General features: G+C 40.0%; 1 protein-coding gene across 5 annotated transcripts in view; it reads right to left on the minus strand.

Moving 5' to 3' along the window:
- Nucleotides 1–18,965, minus strand: part of pald1a (phosphatase domain containing paladin 1a) — a 53,157-nt gene that overhangs the window by 18,995 nt on the left and 15,197 nt on the right. For all 5 annotated transcript variants that reach the window (XM_051417836.1, XM_051417837.1, XM_051417835.1 and 2 more), the window contains 9 exons: nt 18,732–18,836; nt 18,292–18,387; nt 18,059–18,193; nt 17,655–17,771; nt 17,030–17,209; nt 16,705–16,902; nt 15,704–15,844; nt 15,506–15,577; nt 11,659–11,799 (listed from right to left, as the gene is read on the minus strand). In XM_051417836.1, coding sequence (XP_051273796.1) covers nt 11,659–11,799; nt 15,506–15,577; nt 15,704–15,844; nt 16,705–16,902; nt 17,030–17,209; nt 17,655–17,771; nt 18,059–18,193; nt 18,292–18,387; nt 18,732–18,836 — 1,185 coding nt within the window. The remainder of the gene's footprint in view (nt 1–11,658; nt 11,800–15,505; nt 15,578–15,703; nt 15,845–16,704; nt 16,903–17,029; nt 17,210–17,654; nt 17,772–18,058; nt 18,194–18,291; nt 18,388–18,731; nt 18,837–18,965) is intronic.

Below are 18,965 nucleotides of genomic sequence, written 5' to 3' on the forward strand. Positions count from 1 at the left end.
AGAATGCTGCGTTTGGTATAAGAGGGTTCCACATGTTGAGCAGTCTGGCTTGTGGTCCTTGGTGTAAAAAGGGAAACAGGTCACAATCTGAAAATCTCATCTTGTTGTCTAAAGTGCACACACTCCAAGAACAGGCGACAATGATGAGTGCTGTACATTCATACATTCAGGCTTATTTACAGTCTAAAATCACAGCAATAATGTGAACCCCCCACCTCCACACACCTCCACACACATACTGACAGGGACGTAAGCCAATCACTTGCTATAGTGCTATTGATTTATCACCAGGGTGTGAGGACACTAGCAATTTCTGTCCACCTCTGGCAGTGAATCTCCTGAAGTGTTTCCATTTCATGTGTGTGCAACAAGCATTGACAGCACTGACATGCCTGTAATAGGCCAGTCTGTCATTGTGCCTCCTACCTCTCATGCTAAAAAGGCAGTGACAAAAACATCAGAGGGTTTGAAAATGATCGTTCGTCCCAGAGTGGAGGATTAGGAAGGCCATTATTGGGTATGTCAGTGACCGGTTACGGCCCTCAACAAACCAAGTCTGCCATTATCTTCTGTAGAACTGATGTTGGGATGATCCCTTGCTCCTGGTTGTTGTAGTGTATTAGGCAGCACTGGTATCAATCTACTCTTCGTGGTAGCCATTCAGCCAAACTGACCGACGGTCACTAACAGAGAACTATCTGATTGGTTGTTTGGACAGGTGAATTAAAGATGCCAAATGGTGTGAAAACACTAAACCATTGTCTTTCCTCACAGATGGGATTTTATGTTTCTGGATAACATATACAGAATACTGGCACCCCAAGAAATGTAATATTAAAAATACAATTAATTTCTTGTTCCTCTTTGTTTTCTAATATGTGAATATTTCTTAGCTGCAAGAGGACATCAACTGGAAACAACAGCTTTTGGGTGTATGAGGACATCAAATGTCAATGAAAATCATTTTAAGAGGATCTGGGTATTTTTCAGTGAAATCAGTAAAACAGAAAATCGAGCCTTAAAGATTGTGCACCAAATGTACCTTAATATAAACTTTATTTCCGCAGTTTAATCCCTAAATGGTGGCAGACAACTGTTGAAGGTCAACCTTTCTATGGGCTCATGTGGGCGAGGAAGTGAGAAGTGCATATTATAGAGAGGTCCGTCTGCTTGACATATGGTGCCAATTACCAGATGATGGGGTTGCCGAGGTAAAAAGGCCAATCCATATTGGCCCTTCCCACCCAGGTTTGCACAAGCAGCCATTCATCAGATTCCTCAAGAACACCTCCCATCCAAATCCTAAACCAAACCCCAACCTGTCTAAAGTGGACAGGCAGTCTACACATGGCTCCTTGACTCAATGTACAGACAACTCAAAGTCAAGTATACATGCTGATTTTCAGGTAGGTTCATTACAAACCAGTGCCCAGCTGCAATTTTTGGAACTTCTTTCCATCCAGTTTTTGTTGCCAAAGCTAACAGATGCTGTACTTTAAAAGACAATGGGGCAGTGTACAATATATTTAAATCAAATGGTAAAAAAGAATGCTTAAAGATAAAACTTTACAGATTTTTTCCTGTCGATCTTTGTCTCACATGGACACACCTGCACATATAAAATGGATTTCACAGGTGACTCATAGTAAGACGCACCACTCTGGCCTTTGCTCTGACACCATCATGTTGGTACATGACTCAAAAAGGGTTATGATCTATACAGTTCCCATTTCAGGACTCTCAGACTCTGCTTGTTATTTTCAGCTCTACAATGTCAAACTTGGCTAAACTCTCATTGTGCTAAGCCTTACTTAGTCTCAGTAACAAAAGTTATGTTTACATTTACTGTTACTCACCAAAACTCATTGTGTGTATCCTTGAGGTCACTCAAACACGTTGAATGCATTTCCTACCTCATAAAACATTTGCAAAGCCAAATTTTTCAACATACATCCATGTTTACTAGCTTGCAGTCTTCTTCTTTTCTGTCTTTGGCACATTGCTACGTTTCTTGGCACTCTAATTTTAGTGCGTTGTCATGCACATGAGAAAGAGAGAAACCAAAACAATGTTCATAAAACAACGCTCCACAGCGCTGTTGGAGGTCAGAAACTCCACAGGATACCTTTTATTTAGTTTAATTTAGCATGTGACATTTCTCTTGTCATGATGTCTATATACTGTAGCCTCCATTTAGCATGTTAACTGGTTGGAATATTAACATGTTAACATAACCCTGTTTGGATGGTAAACATGTAAAACAAAGGGAAAGAAATGACAGAGCCAGCCAACTATCAAGTTTAACTTTCAATAATTGGTTCTCACAAATTAGTTTGTACCCTTAATTCAATTTCAAGGCTGTTTTTATTTTCTATCCCAATTCCCTGAATATGAAAAGAATCCTCAATTCTTCCACATGTTCTGGTAGCTACCACATTGATATAAACCTATGTATGAGCTAACTAAAACCTGGGTAATAACCTTTAGTACCATAGACCTATTTTACCAGCATTTATCATCTCCAAATCATCATCTCTCAAACAGATTACACCAATTTTACTACCTAAATACAGCTGCTGACTCTCTTCTTTCATACAACTTGAAATTGGCTTGTTTTCATCATTTTACTATTACAGCAAGATTGGTTCTATATTAAAATGGGCAAGCATGAAAAATATAATTTTACTCTGCATTAGGCATAATCTCTCCAAAATGTACCAGCCATTAGGTATTAGCTACTTGGGTTGCACTATCCAGCAATGTGCTGAAAGAATTTCTGAATGTGTACATATATACTTGAATCATTGAATTTTTGCTCTCTTGGCTAATCCTCGACCATCTTTTTACAAGTGAGAGCTCCTATCGTAACTCTCTCCTTTTATTCTGTCTCACTTCTATAAAACTGCATGTCATTTAATTTTTTTTCTTCTGTAATGTTGGCGTGAAACAGTCTTCCTTTGATAAGAAATGTGAATTATATTATTATGACGCTAATTGTAGAGTTATGAAAATATTTGGCATCCTAGTGTGTTCATCCAGCAGATGCTGGAATGTGTGCTAGAAGTTAGAGTCGTATAGGAGCATATTTCTTATATTTTCCTCCAGGTTGCATGAACCTAACCAGCTGTAGGTTTCTTTTACAAGCACTGCCATTTCTCTGAAAACTCGACCATGCACCCGTTCAGTCTGCCAGGTTGGCCAACAGCACAGCAATCTAAGTTATATATCATCTGGCTTCAAGCTGCAGAACTGATCTTTATGGATCAAGATGGTGCCCAAAACTCCTTTTTTAAAAGGAGCAGGGAAGTCATGTAGCAGCCAGTGAGAGGAGGGGACGAAGATGCCTTTATGTTAATGGTTTCTACAGATTCCAATCCTCTGTCTGTCTTTTTCCAGTCGCTCAGCCACACTGCACTGATTAAATCATGAAGTTGAGGTGGATTTTAGGGGCAAGCTGTGTCAATACGCATTCTGTATATGCAGATCTGCCATCAACCAGTCGGTCCATCTAGCCAAGGGCTAGAAAAGGAATGTGAAAAGTTCAGATACTTCCTCATAACATTACAAACCGTAGTCTTATGGGTTATGATCACTATCGGAATATATTTAACCTTCCTCTAATATCTGAACTGAACATTTAACACCTCTAATCAACAATCAAACAGTGTCTAACACAAAAATAAGCCTCAACAATAACCAAAAACTAAAGAAGGAATGTAGCGTATAGTCAATGGTCAATAGGAATTTGACTAGAAAAGGCCAATTTCTCCAAGAAAAAGACAAGCAGAAATGCATCACGTGTCTGGAGAGCAGAGATTACAAAAGCCACTGGAGGAGACTGGGCTCATCAACTTAGCCTACACAGAGACTGGAATATCTGCCCACATTAACCACACGCATTATGGTACATTCTGTACGTGCACATGCCTGGCAACACAGCACATGGAGACTCCCACTGTGAATCAATCATTTACTGAGCTATCAAAATATCTTGTGCATGCAAACCCAACACTGGGGCATTAAAATGGCATGTCTGCAAGCTACAACTAATCAGACATTCAATATTTCAAAACCCACTGGAGTTCCCCTAATCAAATTTGTACTCTTGGCAATAAATGACATTTTGTACTGATGCTGGTGGTTAATAGAAAGCAAATGTATTGATGGTTGATTTTTTTCTTGTGAGGGAACCACAAAGCTGCTGTGAAGACCATGTTGTTTGTCTGCCACAGTACTTTTGTAACTTCTAACTTAATCTCTGTGGTTGGAAGTTTAGTTTCTCTCCTGCGTCCCTCTTTGTACTTTCAGATATCTGCTTTATTTTACTGGTTCATGTTTGCTTTCAGCTGTATAGGTTGCTGCAAATAAAAACCCAACACTTCCTGATTTTGCTGCTTCAGAATAAAAGCATTTAAACAACAAAATAACCAGAGACTTTTATTGTGAAGAACTTATAGGAAGTTAAATGTGTTTATCAACTATCCCGGTTCTCTGTTCTCTGTTAAGACACCCTTTCAAGCAGGTAGCCCTGCTGCAATGGAGAAGCAAATCCCTGCCATGCTGGGCTGGTGCGCTGAGTCAAACCGAGTCGAACCAAGCCAGCACATTTGTATGGAAAAATGCCATGAGTTGTTGGCACTTAAGGAGTAGTTATGGCATCGTTAACACAGGATTCATCTGTTGCTCAACTGTCCTCACAAATGAAACATGGCTTCCCACTAGGGCATCACAAAATTGCAATTCCTTGAGCAACTCAAACAAGTCACGACTACTGCATATCCCACATGGTTGGCATTTAGGTGGCTTCACCATTGGGATTGTATTCCAGTAGGTATTTGTTCACTGCCAGTAGCTAGCTAGTGTGAAAGCATAAGACAAAAAGAGGTGGACCTTCTCCTAGTGAAATTATTTAGGGCTTAGCAGGATTGGTCAGATACCATGACCACAGCTACTGGGACATGCTTAAACACTCATGCATGGTTTGGGAGGTAGTTATTCCTGGTCTGTGGGCCTGGGGCAATGACAGGTTTAGTGTGTGGGGGCAGGAAATGGCAACCCTTCTGTGCAGTGCTCAGCGCGGTCTGTAGCGCTGTCCTGAGGCCAGTGGTTAAGAGGGGGGTGGGGGACATGAGGGAGGTCAGGGCAAAGGGCAGGCCAGGGCAGTTCTGTTATTCAGGGTAAAAGGGGACAGCCTAGGAGGAAAACATAACGATTTCTAAAGTGGTCAGTGTAGAGAGAGTGAGGTAGCGTGTGCAACCTAGATCCCTTGCAGGGAATGTTTTAAATAAAAACACATTATGATAACTGCAGAGGCTTTTTGCAATGGCAACAGTATCATAAATACAAAATAAAGCCTATTATTAAGTTAGATCAACAACAAAAACCAAACACATGACAATGTGTCTGTAAACAATCCAATGAGGTGCAGGAGTGGATAAATGTCACACTTTTGCATGTTTAAATAGGCAGTACAAAAAAAAATCTGAACATCTGTATGAACCTCTACACAACCATTTTTTAAAAGAAGAATGTGTATTTCTTTTTATATTGTTATTTTATTCTTGAAGAGGTAGACTGAGTTGTTTCTGATTAAGACAGTCTGGCTATTAAGAGGCCGTTCTGAATCTGAACATATTTATTAGCAAGTATGCTAATAAAGTATATATATATTTTAAATTATGTATTATTTATATATTATAAATGAATGCTAATCCTTAGAAAATAACTTAATTAAATTACTCCTTAGAATCAAATGACTCCCTGCAGCTATTTGCAGCCTCCAGCTGCTCTCAGATAATTGTTTTTGTCTATCCAGCTAACAAAACATCTGTTTTTGTTAGCTGGACATAAAAGATTCTGGTTCATATAAAACCTGGATGCTTACAAAGCTCCCAAAATACTACAATCAGTGCCCACTACCTGCCCAGTATGAAGTTGCAGTTGAATAACATTTGGCTGGTCAGAACACGAAAACATCTGAACATACAAAGAAGCATATTTCTCTCAGGGACTGGTTGGTACTAAAACAATAACTAATTTGAGGCTTTAAAAAAAAGGGTGGTGAGAACAACCAAGAGACCAAGTTGCTTTATACTGGATGTGAATCTATGCAAATGAAAATAAGTAGAAAATTACTAAAATGAAATAAAACATTTAGAATCAGATGTTTTATATCTCAGTTTACTTACTTTGCTAAAACTCAACACAACTAGAAGCTGTATTTTTATACGGTAAACTAACAATTTACTTTATGTCTTACTTATGGTTGATAAAGCATTTTCCAGTTATGACTAAATCACCAAAATGGAACATCAGAAACAGAAGGTATGCAGTTGTTATTGTGTTATTCTGCTGAAAATCACTTCAGGTCAGCTGCTGGAGAGCGTGCCAGCTTTGGTTGTCAATAACAGTGCAGCAAAATGATGAAGTGGAGCTATACAGTACAAAAGGACTAACCGAAAGTTTGCGAGAAAAGTATGAATAACAAGCAGTCTGAAATGATTATAATTCGGGGGTTTTGTAGCGTTTGCTGTGAAAACTGATTTTATTTACTTGTATTTGTTCCGATAATGCTCGCTGTGCACTGTTTCACTGATTAGATCCTCGTCTTTGGTTGAAGAAGTGCTAATCACTAAAATCTCATGGTACAACGTCAAACAAAACCTTGCATACACTCTGCCTTCCACTGGACATATGGCTATAAATACCTTGGACCCATAATATGAAGGCAGTATGATTAGTCCACACACAGAGTGGGGGAAATTTAAATATTCACTGTGTCGACTCTGTGCTGTCAGAAAATCACAAGAATATTGTCACATGTAGTTCATCTTCCCCTTCTCTACATTGACCTACAAACTTACCTCGCCAGAGGGTAGAACTTTATAGGCATTTTGCTGTCAAGCCAAATAAATCGTATGCAGCATATTGGAAATGTGGCAATTCTTTGTTTTTTTAAGTTATTTAGCTATAAAAAGATATTGAGGTCAAATTTGCTTAATGCTTATTTGGAAGCTACGGTACTCTGCCTTTGCATTGTATGCATAATAAGAATGATAGGTTGTCAACTGTTTGTCAAGTGGTTAGCTTCAGTTAACTAACAAGTACTTTTAGTAGACTGCCTATTTATCTCTATCTTGCAGCCTAATGTAGACTTTCTTACCTTATTCTTGGTGTCTGCATTACAAAACTGAAGTTAAGGCCTTTTGCCTTTGAACGGCAGTATGGTATCTGCTTCAAATGCACAACTAAACCTACAGTTTCTAACAAGGAATGAAATATATGAGGTAAGCACCAATGTAAATTCAGCAGCCCTTTAATGGATCGTGTCAAATAAGACACCAATGGGCACATTAAACACTCACTAGGTGTATTATAGTGTCATTTGAAGTCACTTACAGCTGTGGAAAGTCCCTTGAAATAAATGGGCTCCTGAATAGCAACTGACTTGTAGCAGCTGCCTGTAACCCCTCCGGCTCACCCAGCCCCTCCGGAAAGTCCCCAGAGACGCTTTATTTACCTCTGCATACTGCCACACACACACATACAATCACAACTACCTACTGGACTAATGGTGCACAGAGAGACGGCGTTATCTATGCCCATATACTTAAGCTGGTTGCACCTGCTCAGATGGGATTTGGTCAAAATAAAGTCATTTTGTAGACAGCCACAGCAAATACAGCTATTGGCATTGGCATGAGAGAGGTTGGAAATTATAAGGAAAAACAACAACAACCTCTGGCTCTCCCACTTTGCTCACTCCCACCCAGTGCTGGATCTAAATAAGAGCCTCTTTTCAGGAGCCGCTAGTCAACGCACACTTCAGGCAAGAAGAGGAACCTGTCTGATTCATTTTCCTGCCAATATTTCCTTTGGCTGTAACCAACTCCACCTGGTAATTAGCCCACTTGTGTCAAGTGGTCATCCTATTTGAGAAGAAAGAAAAGGCCGTTGAGCCAAAGCAGTATTTAAGATAAGTGGGATTTAAGTGCAAACCTGAAATGTGGATCATTAACCCAGACTGTCTCATACTTTCCCATCCCTTGCTCTTCTTCCTGAGTAAAATTAATCGGACTGTCAGTGCTGCGGTGGTCCCCTCAACCTCTACAAACATGGAGCATTTGGCCCCACTTTCTCCTCCTTCTTCTCTCTTAAAGACATCTACTACCTTTCCTCAAGAAAACCTGCTCGCAGCATTCTCCCCTTTCTGAAAATATTTTTCCACTGCCCCGTCCAAACCATGAGGGCCTTTCTTTGGACACACACACACATACACACACACACAGCACGGTTTGCCGCTCATTCACTCTCGCTCTTTGCGTTTCAGTTTTCTCACCAGCTGGGTGAAAAAAGCTTTTTTAAGAGAGGTGATACAGGAAAATCTCTGCTCGCCCAACAAAAAGGATTAGGAGTTGGGTTTCTGGGATTGTCAGATTTGACGATTTCCATTTCTGCCACTCCGCTCTCTTTGCTTTTAATATCCTCTTGATGGACTGGGAAGCCAGCGAACTTCAATGATTATATTTTCTGTACATGCAGGGAGAAGTCCTGGACAGGATAAATCAGACACAGCTATGCAATCCCAAGCCTGGTGGTCTGAAGGGTAACACTGGGCATGCTAGAGCTAACTGATGTACTAGACGGACAGATAAATATAATACAAAAATATAATTGGTGGAAATTAGATATCCTGATAAGGAAGGAAAGCTGCAATAGTGGGAAAACAAAGAAACAGAAGGGTAAGAGATGTTGGTGTATCTGCTAAGAAACATCAGATTCCCAGCTTAACTCCAAATCATAGTTCAATCCAATAAATCCAGCCTGTGTGTTATTCTAAATATAACACACCTGTAAACACACACAAAGAAAGCAAATAATGTCAAAGTAAACACCAGTGTGCACAGATTGCTTGAGGCGATTTTCTTCCTCAAATTGGTTTGACGATGGAAAGAAAGGACCCTGTAGCTGATTCCAGTGCAGGAGACAAGACGAGGAGGAGAGGAAGTAACCTCTCCGCTGCGTTGGCCCTGATGTTGGAGGATGCATCTGCAATGCGAGGTCCGCCTGGACGGCAGCAGGGATTTACAGGCCCTTCAAGAAGAACCAACCCCTGCCGCTCTGTCCCCCTCCCTTCCAAAAAACCTCCACCCACCACCCACCTCCATCTTCCCCCCCACCCCCCAGGCCCCTCTGGGAGCTGGCGGATGGTTCGGGTCCCAGTGTAAATATATTTTTTCTCTATCAAAGACACATTTTCCAACCACTGTCAAAGGGGAGGAGGGTGCTTTGGAGGGGAGAGGGCTGCGAGAAGAGAGAGAGAGTGTGGGGGTGAAGTTTTTCCCCTCTTCTTCCCCCCTTTTCTCCAGTGCTGCTGCCTGCCGGCTTCTAGCAACATCTGGCACTGTTTATCACCTGGCCTGTTGGTTCAGGCAGGAAGGGAAAGGCTGAAAGGGGAACATAGTGCCAACCTGAGGTCTGCTATAGCAGGGTTAAAAGATCATTCTGATTTATTATAATTAGGGTCCCTTTTCTGTTGTGTGGGCCATCATTTTGTATTTAGGTTATGATAACATTGTATGTTAACCAAGTAATTGCAGAACTTTGGAAACGAGAACATTGCTAAAAAGAAGTCTGATGAGGCGAATAAGGATTGTGGGCAAGCACCACTGGTAGGCCAAGTATGGTAGTTAAAATTTAACCAGAAAGGCAGTCTGTAAAGTTTCAAGACATTTTGAGTAATAATGCTGTTGTTGAAACCTTCGTTTCCTCTTTCAAGTAAATTTGGCCAACTTCAGAGTGTGTTTAAAAGTTGTATGATCATCTGACTGCTCGTGTTTCTTTTCCTGTCATATTCACAGATCCCAATATTTAAAGCTGCCCTGTGGAGTTTTCTTATAAACATACAAGAAGTTCTGTTCATATCCAGCATATCACACCAAAACATGTCTGTGTCTGTGTCTGTGTCTGTGTGTGTGTGTGTGTGTGTGTGTGTGTGTCCACGAAGTCTATAAAAACTAGCATTTCCTTCCTCATAAAACATTTTCATCATGCATAGTTTACATAAATGTTAGATAGCATGCAGTCTTCTTTTTCAGTGCCTTCGCTGGCACATTGCTATGCTACCTTGCAGCCAATCAATAGGATTGCATGAAGCTACAGGAATGTGTATCGCAACACCTGTATCCTCAGGGGTGTGCGTAACACAAACAAAACTCGTAAAAGCATTAACTCTAAAGTGCTACTAGTGGTCAATCCCACAGGGTCCAATGAAATTATTCCTGATAGTAATGATATACAAATTAAAACAGAGCCAACTTTTAACTATAATTATCCTTTGAAACTCATGGACAGGGTGAAGTGAATTTTTACCATTTTATTTAAAAATACAAATATGTGCTTTTGTTACTGCTCATACAAATTACCTAATTGATTTGAAAGTGAGCAGATAGCGAGCCTTTGCCTGGAGCCTGGCATCAGAAAGTGACAGACGGAGAGAGAATATAGGCGAAAGACAAGGTTCACAGGACAATGAGGCCCATTGATATGGTGGAGACAGGACCGGGTGCCTCCAGTGTGCTGAGAACGGCTGACGGTGCACAGAGGCACAATGATTACAGTCTGCATTACAAATGGCTAAAACAGAGCCATGGTCCTGCAGAGGCCACAGCATCAGGAGAGACCTTGTCCAGACAGGTCTTTCAAATCCCACTACAAGCTAATTTTGTTCTCTTTATGCCTTGTTTGTTACGCAGAATGTCCGAATTACCAGGAACACCTTTCAGAAAAAAGGTTACGGCTGCTTTTCATCCTCTTTTCACAAAGATTAAAAATACATCCAAACCTCGTCCGTTTCACCTTACCTGCCTTTCCTCCTTGTGGTTAAAGCATATTCAATACAGCAAGTCTAATAAATCCAGCTAATCAGTGGATTTCACATGAAAATACATTCAACACATGTACAGTAGCAAACAAAGCAGCAGATACTAATATGATATGTTATTTAATACTACTTGGACCATGGACAGCACAAGTGTGCCTTTGTGCTTTGCACAGCAGGCTCACAAATAAAACTTCAAAAAGGTCAACTCTGCAAATCCCACAAGCAATCATTTATTTTCCTGCCTTTCTTCCTCTCGCTCTTTTCCATTTAGACCCAAAGGAATTCCATTGAGTTTTAGAGATAAGTTATGTTGCACCACAGTCATTTTCCACGCTCTGCAGCTCCTGTCCACAGAGCAGCATATCTGTCTCATTCATGTCTCTAGGATCCTAAAGCTGCAGCTGTAAAAGACATCCAAACAAGTTCTTGACGCCATCTATGGGGCTCATGAGAAACTGCACCTGAGTCCTTAATAACATGCTGATTTAGTCTCAGCCTGAGCAGCACAGAGTCATAAGTAAGCAGTATTTGACTGATTTGATTCACCCCCTTGGGAGAACTGTTAGGGTTTACTTAACAATTCAAACCTGGATATTGACCTAAACGTAAATCTAACCTTAAACCCAAAAAATAGTATTAATCGTCAAAACAGCCTTTTGATAAAGAGAAAACTGGACAAAATATCCCAAACATCCCACTGACAAGGCCTAAAATCAAACTGGTCCTCACAAAGATAGAAGGATGGGTAGCGAATACTACGGGGAGATGTGCTGTACCTGTCTGTACGTGGAGATGATGACCTCTCTCAGATGGTAGTGCATGGGGGTCATGGTCTCGCTGACAGAGTCCAGGGCCATGTCCACCTCCCTCTTCATTCTGTGGCCGTCGGGGAGCAGACGCACCAGCTGCATCACAACCTGCACCCCAGAAACAACACACCCCACATAAAGCATACTTCTTGCTAAAAGTTTCAAGAATGTTTCAAAAGTTGTGACAAGACTGCAGAATTGAACCAACAGCACTAACTCTGGGACATCTGCTTTCCACCCAATATGGCTTTATGTTATTTTATTGAATCAGACCAATGCTGCACCTTCAGGGGAAGTAGAGGGTCTAGCACATTGTTTCTTGAAAAATTTGTTTTTCCAATTGTAAAAACCCAAGATTGTCTTTTTTAACCTCTCTGGCATTTCAACTCACCTTTTTTAAAGAGCCAGGGTCTATTCATTAGCCATTTTAGAGCTTTCAGTCATATCCCACGACAAATTCTCAACAGATAGAGTTTGTCCAGAATTCAGGGTTCGTGGTATCGTAAATTTCCATTTTCTAAGCTCTTTGAAGTGTTCTCATTGACGGTGGCTTTAAAATTTATATTCAAAATTCATTCTTGACCTTCAGTTGACAAAAAAACTTAACACAAGGTCTTTTTAGTAGCTGTTCTGGCACTTTTGATGTCAGATGTCACATCCTTCTGATGAGACTGTCACCAGATTGTTGTCAACTACCATTCCAAGGTCCAACAATAAAGTCTAAATCTAATCTAATGTAATAAAATCTAATCTTTTAAAATATATTTTTTGTAATTTTATTCCGCTATATTGCCCAGAATTTGTGTTTTTATGTCTATACTGCATGTTTTAATACATCTCTAATACATTTATTTGTCTATTTATAAGCTGAGCTGAGCTCAGCTGAGTTCATAAGAGGAGGACCGCCTATCAGTTCTGATCGAATTGAAATATTGGTGCGAGTGTGTGTCAGTATTTACAGTGTTGACCTAGCTGTAATGTTTCCATCAGCACTGTGTGGCTGCAAACTAGTTTACAAAACCTTGTTGCTGGCCCCTCTGCAGCTGATTTATGTCAGATACTAATGAGGACACCGAAAATAAGGAGAAGGAGAAGCAGGAGGCAGAGAGGGAGGAAAAACAAAGAGCGCGATCATAGAACAGAACAGGCCTGCAGGCCAAACCATATTTTCTCATTCAGTCTGTGTGTGTCAGCACAGCAGCATCAGCATGCTTCTTGACCACTGTCCTTGGAAAAAACGCACAGTCTGTGTGAGGTTGCATGAAAGTTTCCCATTTTTTCTCTATACAACTGAAAGTTGACATGCCTTTTAATACACAAACTGACAACTAAATCTATGTTACCAAAGTGATTTTTTTGGACAATTAAATGGCAATTTTATGAAGCTTCGAATACACACAAGGATTAAAACACACTTCATGTAAGGCTATTGATGAGTTAAGCTCACGTTTTGGGCCATTTGGGGGCAGCAGAAAGTTCTGACAACACTGACACATTCTCACATATCATATGTTGACATATATTTAAGTCTTTTTCAGCTCTGTTTTTGGTTTCTATTAACTCCTGAGGGAAATATCTGGCTCTTTAGTTACTAAATGCTCAGCTATGTTTACTACCTGCTAACCGTGCCTGTCTAGAGCACACCTTTTACATTATAATAATACACTGTTTTTAGAAAAATACTGATTATATCAGCTTTAAGGGAATCTTAACAGAACCACAAAGGGCATATTTTTTTTAAAGATACGTCACACAGGTGGGCACTGATTATCAGAGGATTACCTAGCACTATATCACACCAGGAGTTTCTATAATCATACCAGGAAAGGACAATCTAACACCAGTTCCTCCATCACGTAATGCTCTGGACCTCACAGCCATAGCAACACCTTTTTTGGCAGATAAGGGATGGCGACATTACACATCCTTCAGAGGTTGAAAACGGAGGCGGACATGGTTTACATGACGACCGCTCTGTGTATCCCAGAAACTCTGGCGGCTGTGCCGCTGTGATTGGCACGCAGTATTGTGTGCCTGCTGAGTGCGGCCTCTAACTGTGTGTCCATGTTTACAGTGCTGAGGACACGGCCAGCAGGTTTCACCAACTGATTCACTGTCACAGCTCTGAATTAAGAAAAAAAAAAAAAAAAACACCCAGCGCCTCCAATTCACAGCCACTATTCAGACCAGAGGAGAAAGGCTTTGCATTCTGGCTTTGTTTGACCAAAGCTTTTAATCACAGGTGCAGAGTTAGAGTTTAAAGAGCGAAACAGTACAGTACCCCTTTAATATACACTTGTATGGCATGCATTATTTGTTTGGAGGAACTGGTGATGTGACTCATTTAAGTGATGAACTTTACAATAGCTTCCATTTAATATGGTGTTTACAATGTAAAGGTTTTGCTACCCTCTATTGCCCTAACAAAATCTTTAAAAACCTGTTCTATGGACGCTGTGGAAAACGTGCACAAAAGGTTAATACAATTTATGTTTCCAGCAGCAGCAGCATGCACGTTATAGACAAACAAAGAAAGAAAAAGAAAGTGCCACCTACAGAAATTAAAGATCAAAAAAGAATTGAAGGGTTACAGTACTGGCTGTGCTCTTTTGTTGTCAAGTACAGTGAATACAACACAGCAACAGCCATAATAACTCAACACCTTAATAAAAATACAAGGCTGACATACAGAGAATGTACTGTGAGAAACTCTACAGTTTCAATACATATATAATAGCTTATATTTATTTGTAAAAAATATTCAGTTGGGAGTGATATTGAAAGATAAAAACACTGAATACCTAATTAACAACATAATACTTTTGACCAAATTCTACATACATAAATGTCGACTGTCTAGATCTCCTCCAGTGTGGAATGCTTGGAAGGATGATTTCTCTTTACTTATTAAATGTATAAAGAAGGTACAAAACGCCCCTGCCCAGAAACTTTACACTCTTATGTTAGAACACAACTTAATTTAACCCCTTGCTAAGCTCCTTTTTTAAGTATACTGCCTTACATATTGTATACTCTTCTTTTGTTTTACTTATTTTATTTTATTTTCTCAGCTTTTATTTAATTATAAAATGTCTCTCTCTATATGATGTATTTGTACTTGTTGTAAATGTTAAAACTGAATTTCATAAGGAAGTATGAACAAGATTTTGAATATAACAACTGTTATATGCCATGAGTTTGTCACTGTAACTCGTTCTTGATGCAAGTTCCAAAAAAGCATTTAAAAAAATAAATAAAAATAAAATAAATAAATAAAAAGCTTATATTTATTTGTTTGACCATAATCAGTTTCCCTTCCCTATACTCACACTAAAACACGTTTGCTGTTTAGGTAACGTTAATCAATGTAGGTAATGTAAGTTGGTTTAACAAAATGTGTTGACATAATATGTTTGCTGTCAGAGGGTTCTTTGATGATCACAATACATTGTTAGCTCATTAGCGTCCACTTTTTTTCAGTTTGACTTGAGTGACATGATGTAGACTTGTTATGTGTACTCTGAATTAGAGATTATTTTCACAGATAAAATAAAAACTAGCACTAATCGTGATAGAGATTAGAGTCCACTTCAATCACCGCCCCCACAGTGTTCATTTTCTAAGATATTTGCTGAAGAGAAGCAACCACAGATCATGCCTCAGCATTAGCGCTGATATGAAAATGGTTGCAAAACATGGTGACACTTCAGTCTGATATTCATTCTACTCATGATTAAATGTAAAAATGGACACAGTAAATTGTTAGCACATCTTTTCAAGCTGGAGAAGGCATTTGTTTTTTAAATGTACATACCTCAAATTCTCCTTTTGTGTACTTAGCATCAGGAACACTCACAATTTCATCATCAGCAAACTCTGGAAAACCCTGCAGGTGGAAGACACCAGTTTTATGTCATTTTGGATAATGAAAACATCAGCCACATGTGATCATTTTCATGTATAAAACTGAGGGCCTTAATAAACGTGCAGGAAACTCAAGGAGGCGTCTTACATTAAAGTGCCAGAGAGTCAGAATGGCAACAACCATGCCAGTTGTGGTCCTGCCTTTGCCGTTAGAGCAGTTGAAAACGAAGGCTGAGTGAGAGTCCTCAGCCAAGGCACTCTTCATGGCCTCCAACAGCTTATCAAACTCCTGAGAACAAGAACACACACACAGAGTTCACGTACAAAAACATTTACTCAAACTACCAAAGTATCTATTTATTTGAGCTAAATTAAAGCGTGTCATAAGTAGTGTTGTTGTAGTGTAACAAATTACTGTTCCGAAATCAGTAATCAAAAATCAAACATGCACATTTGCACAACCATCACTGTCATCATTTTCGATGAGGAAAACTTCCTTCAACAAAGTCTCTGAATATTTGAAATCAGGCTCAGAGATGGAGACCCTGAACCATTTCTCTACAATATTCATGCAATTCGACACAATGATATCGTCTAGTGCGCCGGTGGAGAGGCTGTTCAGCCTGGGCAGTCTTGTGCTGACTCCAAGGAGGGACAGGTTGTCTGACAAACAATATGAGAGACTCATCCTCATGAGGTATAACCACTGCATTAGTGATAAACGCTTCAAATAAGCTGAACTATAAAGCCATAGTTTGGTGAGCGACGATAGAGTTTGTTTTTGAGTGTGGTTGGCTTGTGAAATGCAGTGAATATTACGTCATCTCAGTCAATGTTGTGGAGTAACGCAGACATAACACAACATGATTTTAAAAAAGTAATGAAAAGTAATTTAATTTAAAAGTTGAACTTTTAACTTTTCATTTAGACAAACACCTGCAAAATGAATGAATATCAATCAGTAAAATGATAAAAGTAGAGAGTAGTTGTGGTTATGGTGAAAATCCCAGTACAACAGTAACAGTTTTAACCACTAGAGGGAGCACAAGGTTTATTCATTGTCACCTCTCTTCATTACAATCAGCTACCAAAGGAACCTCTAAACTATTTCTGCACCTCCTGCATGTTTGTGAGTATTGACATGTTTACCTCCTCCCTGGGCGCGCTGCAGTCCGGCAGAGGGATGCGTTTGTAGACGAGGCCCTGGTGGGTGCTTTTGTGCTGGTTGAAGATCTCCTGGACTGTCAGGCAGCTTTTGAACATCTTCATCTGTTTCTCCTGCTCAAGTGTCACCTCAAGCCACTTCTGAGCCCTCAGAATCTCCTCCTTCAGAGAGGTCTCCAGTTTCTACAGGCCAGGAGGGGATATGAGAGCAATTTTACTTCCACTGTGTGAAGACTGTCTCCGGCGTCTCGTCATTTATCAGACTGTAACTGCCCTGAAAAGCACCTAAAAAGCATTATTTTCACACTACCTCTATTAACTCTGGGTCAGACGATGGGATAGAAATGTGCTGGTCCGGGCACGACGGCTCTCTTGGTGTAAAAATTTGACTATTCCCTTCCAGCACCAGCTCCTCCTGCAAGTTGACCCACAACACGTGGCTATGTTTCCTCTTTTCATCCGTCAGATGGGCCAAAACTGCCCCAGTAGCCTGCACACAGCAAGTTTATGATTAGCGGGCACGGAGCCGGAACTCCGGCTCAAGCGTCCTGAGGTGGGCGTGTGAGTGTACACCAAATCATCATGAGTCATTCCTCTGAGTCTATTTGTACTCTTGTGAATATTTATGATGGCAAGGATGCACATTGATGATGTGGAGATAAGGTGGGAATGTGCAAATTATTTATTTATTTACAAATAAAACTAAAGATTTCTAGAATATTATTATAAGATCCCCTGCTCCTTTTCTTAATTTGTATGTCAACTATAAAAGAAAGAGAATAAGAATAAAGAGATACAAGTGTTCCAAATAATAATTTCTAGATAGAAGTGGTAGCTATAAAATACATAATCTACTTTTCAATCCTTCAAGATAATGTTTAGGACTCATGTGATTAAGTATTGTCCCTGAGTAAAAATGAGGGAATATGCTGCACCTCTGATGTCGGCTGAGCCACTCCATATACAGGCATCTTGGGCACTCGTCTAAAGTTGACCGCCTTCATCTCTTTCAGTGTGCCGAGCACATCCGGAGCAAAGCACTCCTCAGCAACCTGTGCAGACACACGTAGTTACACATTACTTGGAACATATAGAGCACATCTGAGGATACAGATGATTAGATGGTTGTGTGGGAAGACGAGAGATTTGAGATCTTGTGGAAAAGATCATGAGGCAAGGCTTATCAGTATAAAAAAAAGTAGTGTTTGTGGGCACAAACACTGCAGATTCATCTGTGTCCTGCGTGATATGGTTTTGGTTTCTCACTGCAGACACAGATACAATCAGAATTCTGATGATAACAGTATCAATTTTCTGTGTGTGTGCCCGATTTTCTCACCAAGACCCGAGCTCCTTTGGTGACCAGCTCAGCCGGGGCTGACAGCTCTGATAGGTCCATGCAGGCCAGTAACCTGTACAGCCACGTGTGGCAGCACATCCACTGGCTGAAGTTGGACACAAAGGCAAGAGGATACTGCAAAATGCAACAAACAATTAGAAATCAAGATTTATTTCATTTAAATTTTATTCTTATCAATCAAAACATTTATACAGGAGTACAAAAATTATTACCTGTTCGTGAAGGTACGCGTTAAATACAATCAAGTAGAAGTAGCGCTCCAAGCTCTGCATGGTTCTGTTGAGAAAGTAGTCTTTGGTACTGCTTCCCTATGAAACAAACAGAAGTTTCAATGTCTGTTCCCGTAGACGATCCTGTACGTGCATTTAAGGCCCTACTGATTTCAGGAGGATTCAGGACAGAAGAAAATCATCAAAAATTAAACACTCTATTGTTTCAGTTACTTAAGTCCTCCATCAGTTCAAGGGCTTTTTAATGCCCCATGATCATTTGATTTCTGTGCCACTCTTGCTTTATTTAGCTGAACATAAATTGAGCAGCAGAAATCAAACGTCCTCTAGAGCACAAACAGCTGCCTTTGAAGAGAAATTACAGGTTGCTGTCAGTGCTGCCGAATCACAGCAAAAAAAAACAAAAACAAAGGATCACTAACCTGAATTTGATAATCTTCACCAATCCCTTCCAGCTTACTCCTGTTCTCATATATTGCTTCTTTTATGTTGTGCATTTCTGAACACAGGGCGATAGCCTGGTCAACCTGTCAGATAAAAACAAAACATTAATTAAATTCAAAAGATTTGAGGGTCATCGAGTTACATTCTTTGGTCCATTAGAATGAAATACAAAAGCAATTAGACCTTTTAAGACTTTGATTTAAATAATTTAA

This window comes from Dicentrarchus labrax, unplaced genomic scaffold (assembly GCF_905237075.1).
Source record: "Dicentrarchus labrax unplaced genomic scaffold, dlabrax2021, whole genome shotgun sequence".
Taxonomy (NCBI): domain Eukaryota; kingdom Metazoa; phylum Chordata; class Actinopteri; family Moronidae; genus Dicentrarchus; species Dicentrarchus labrax.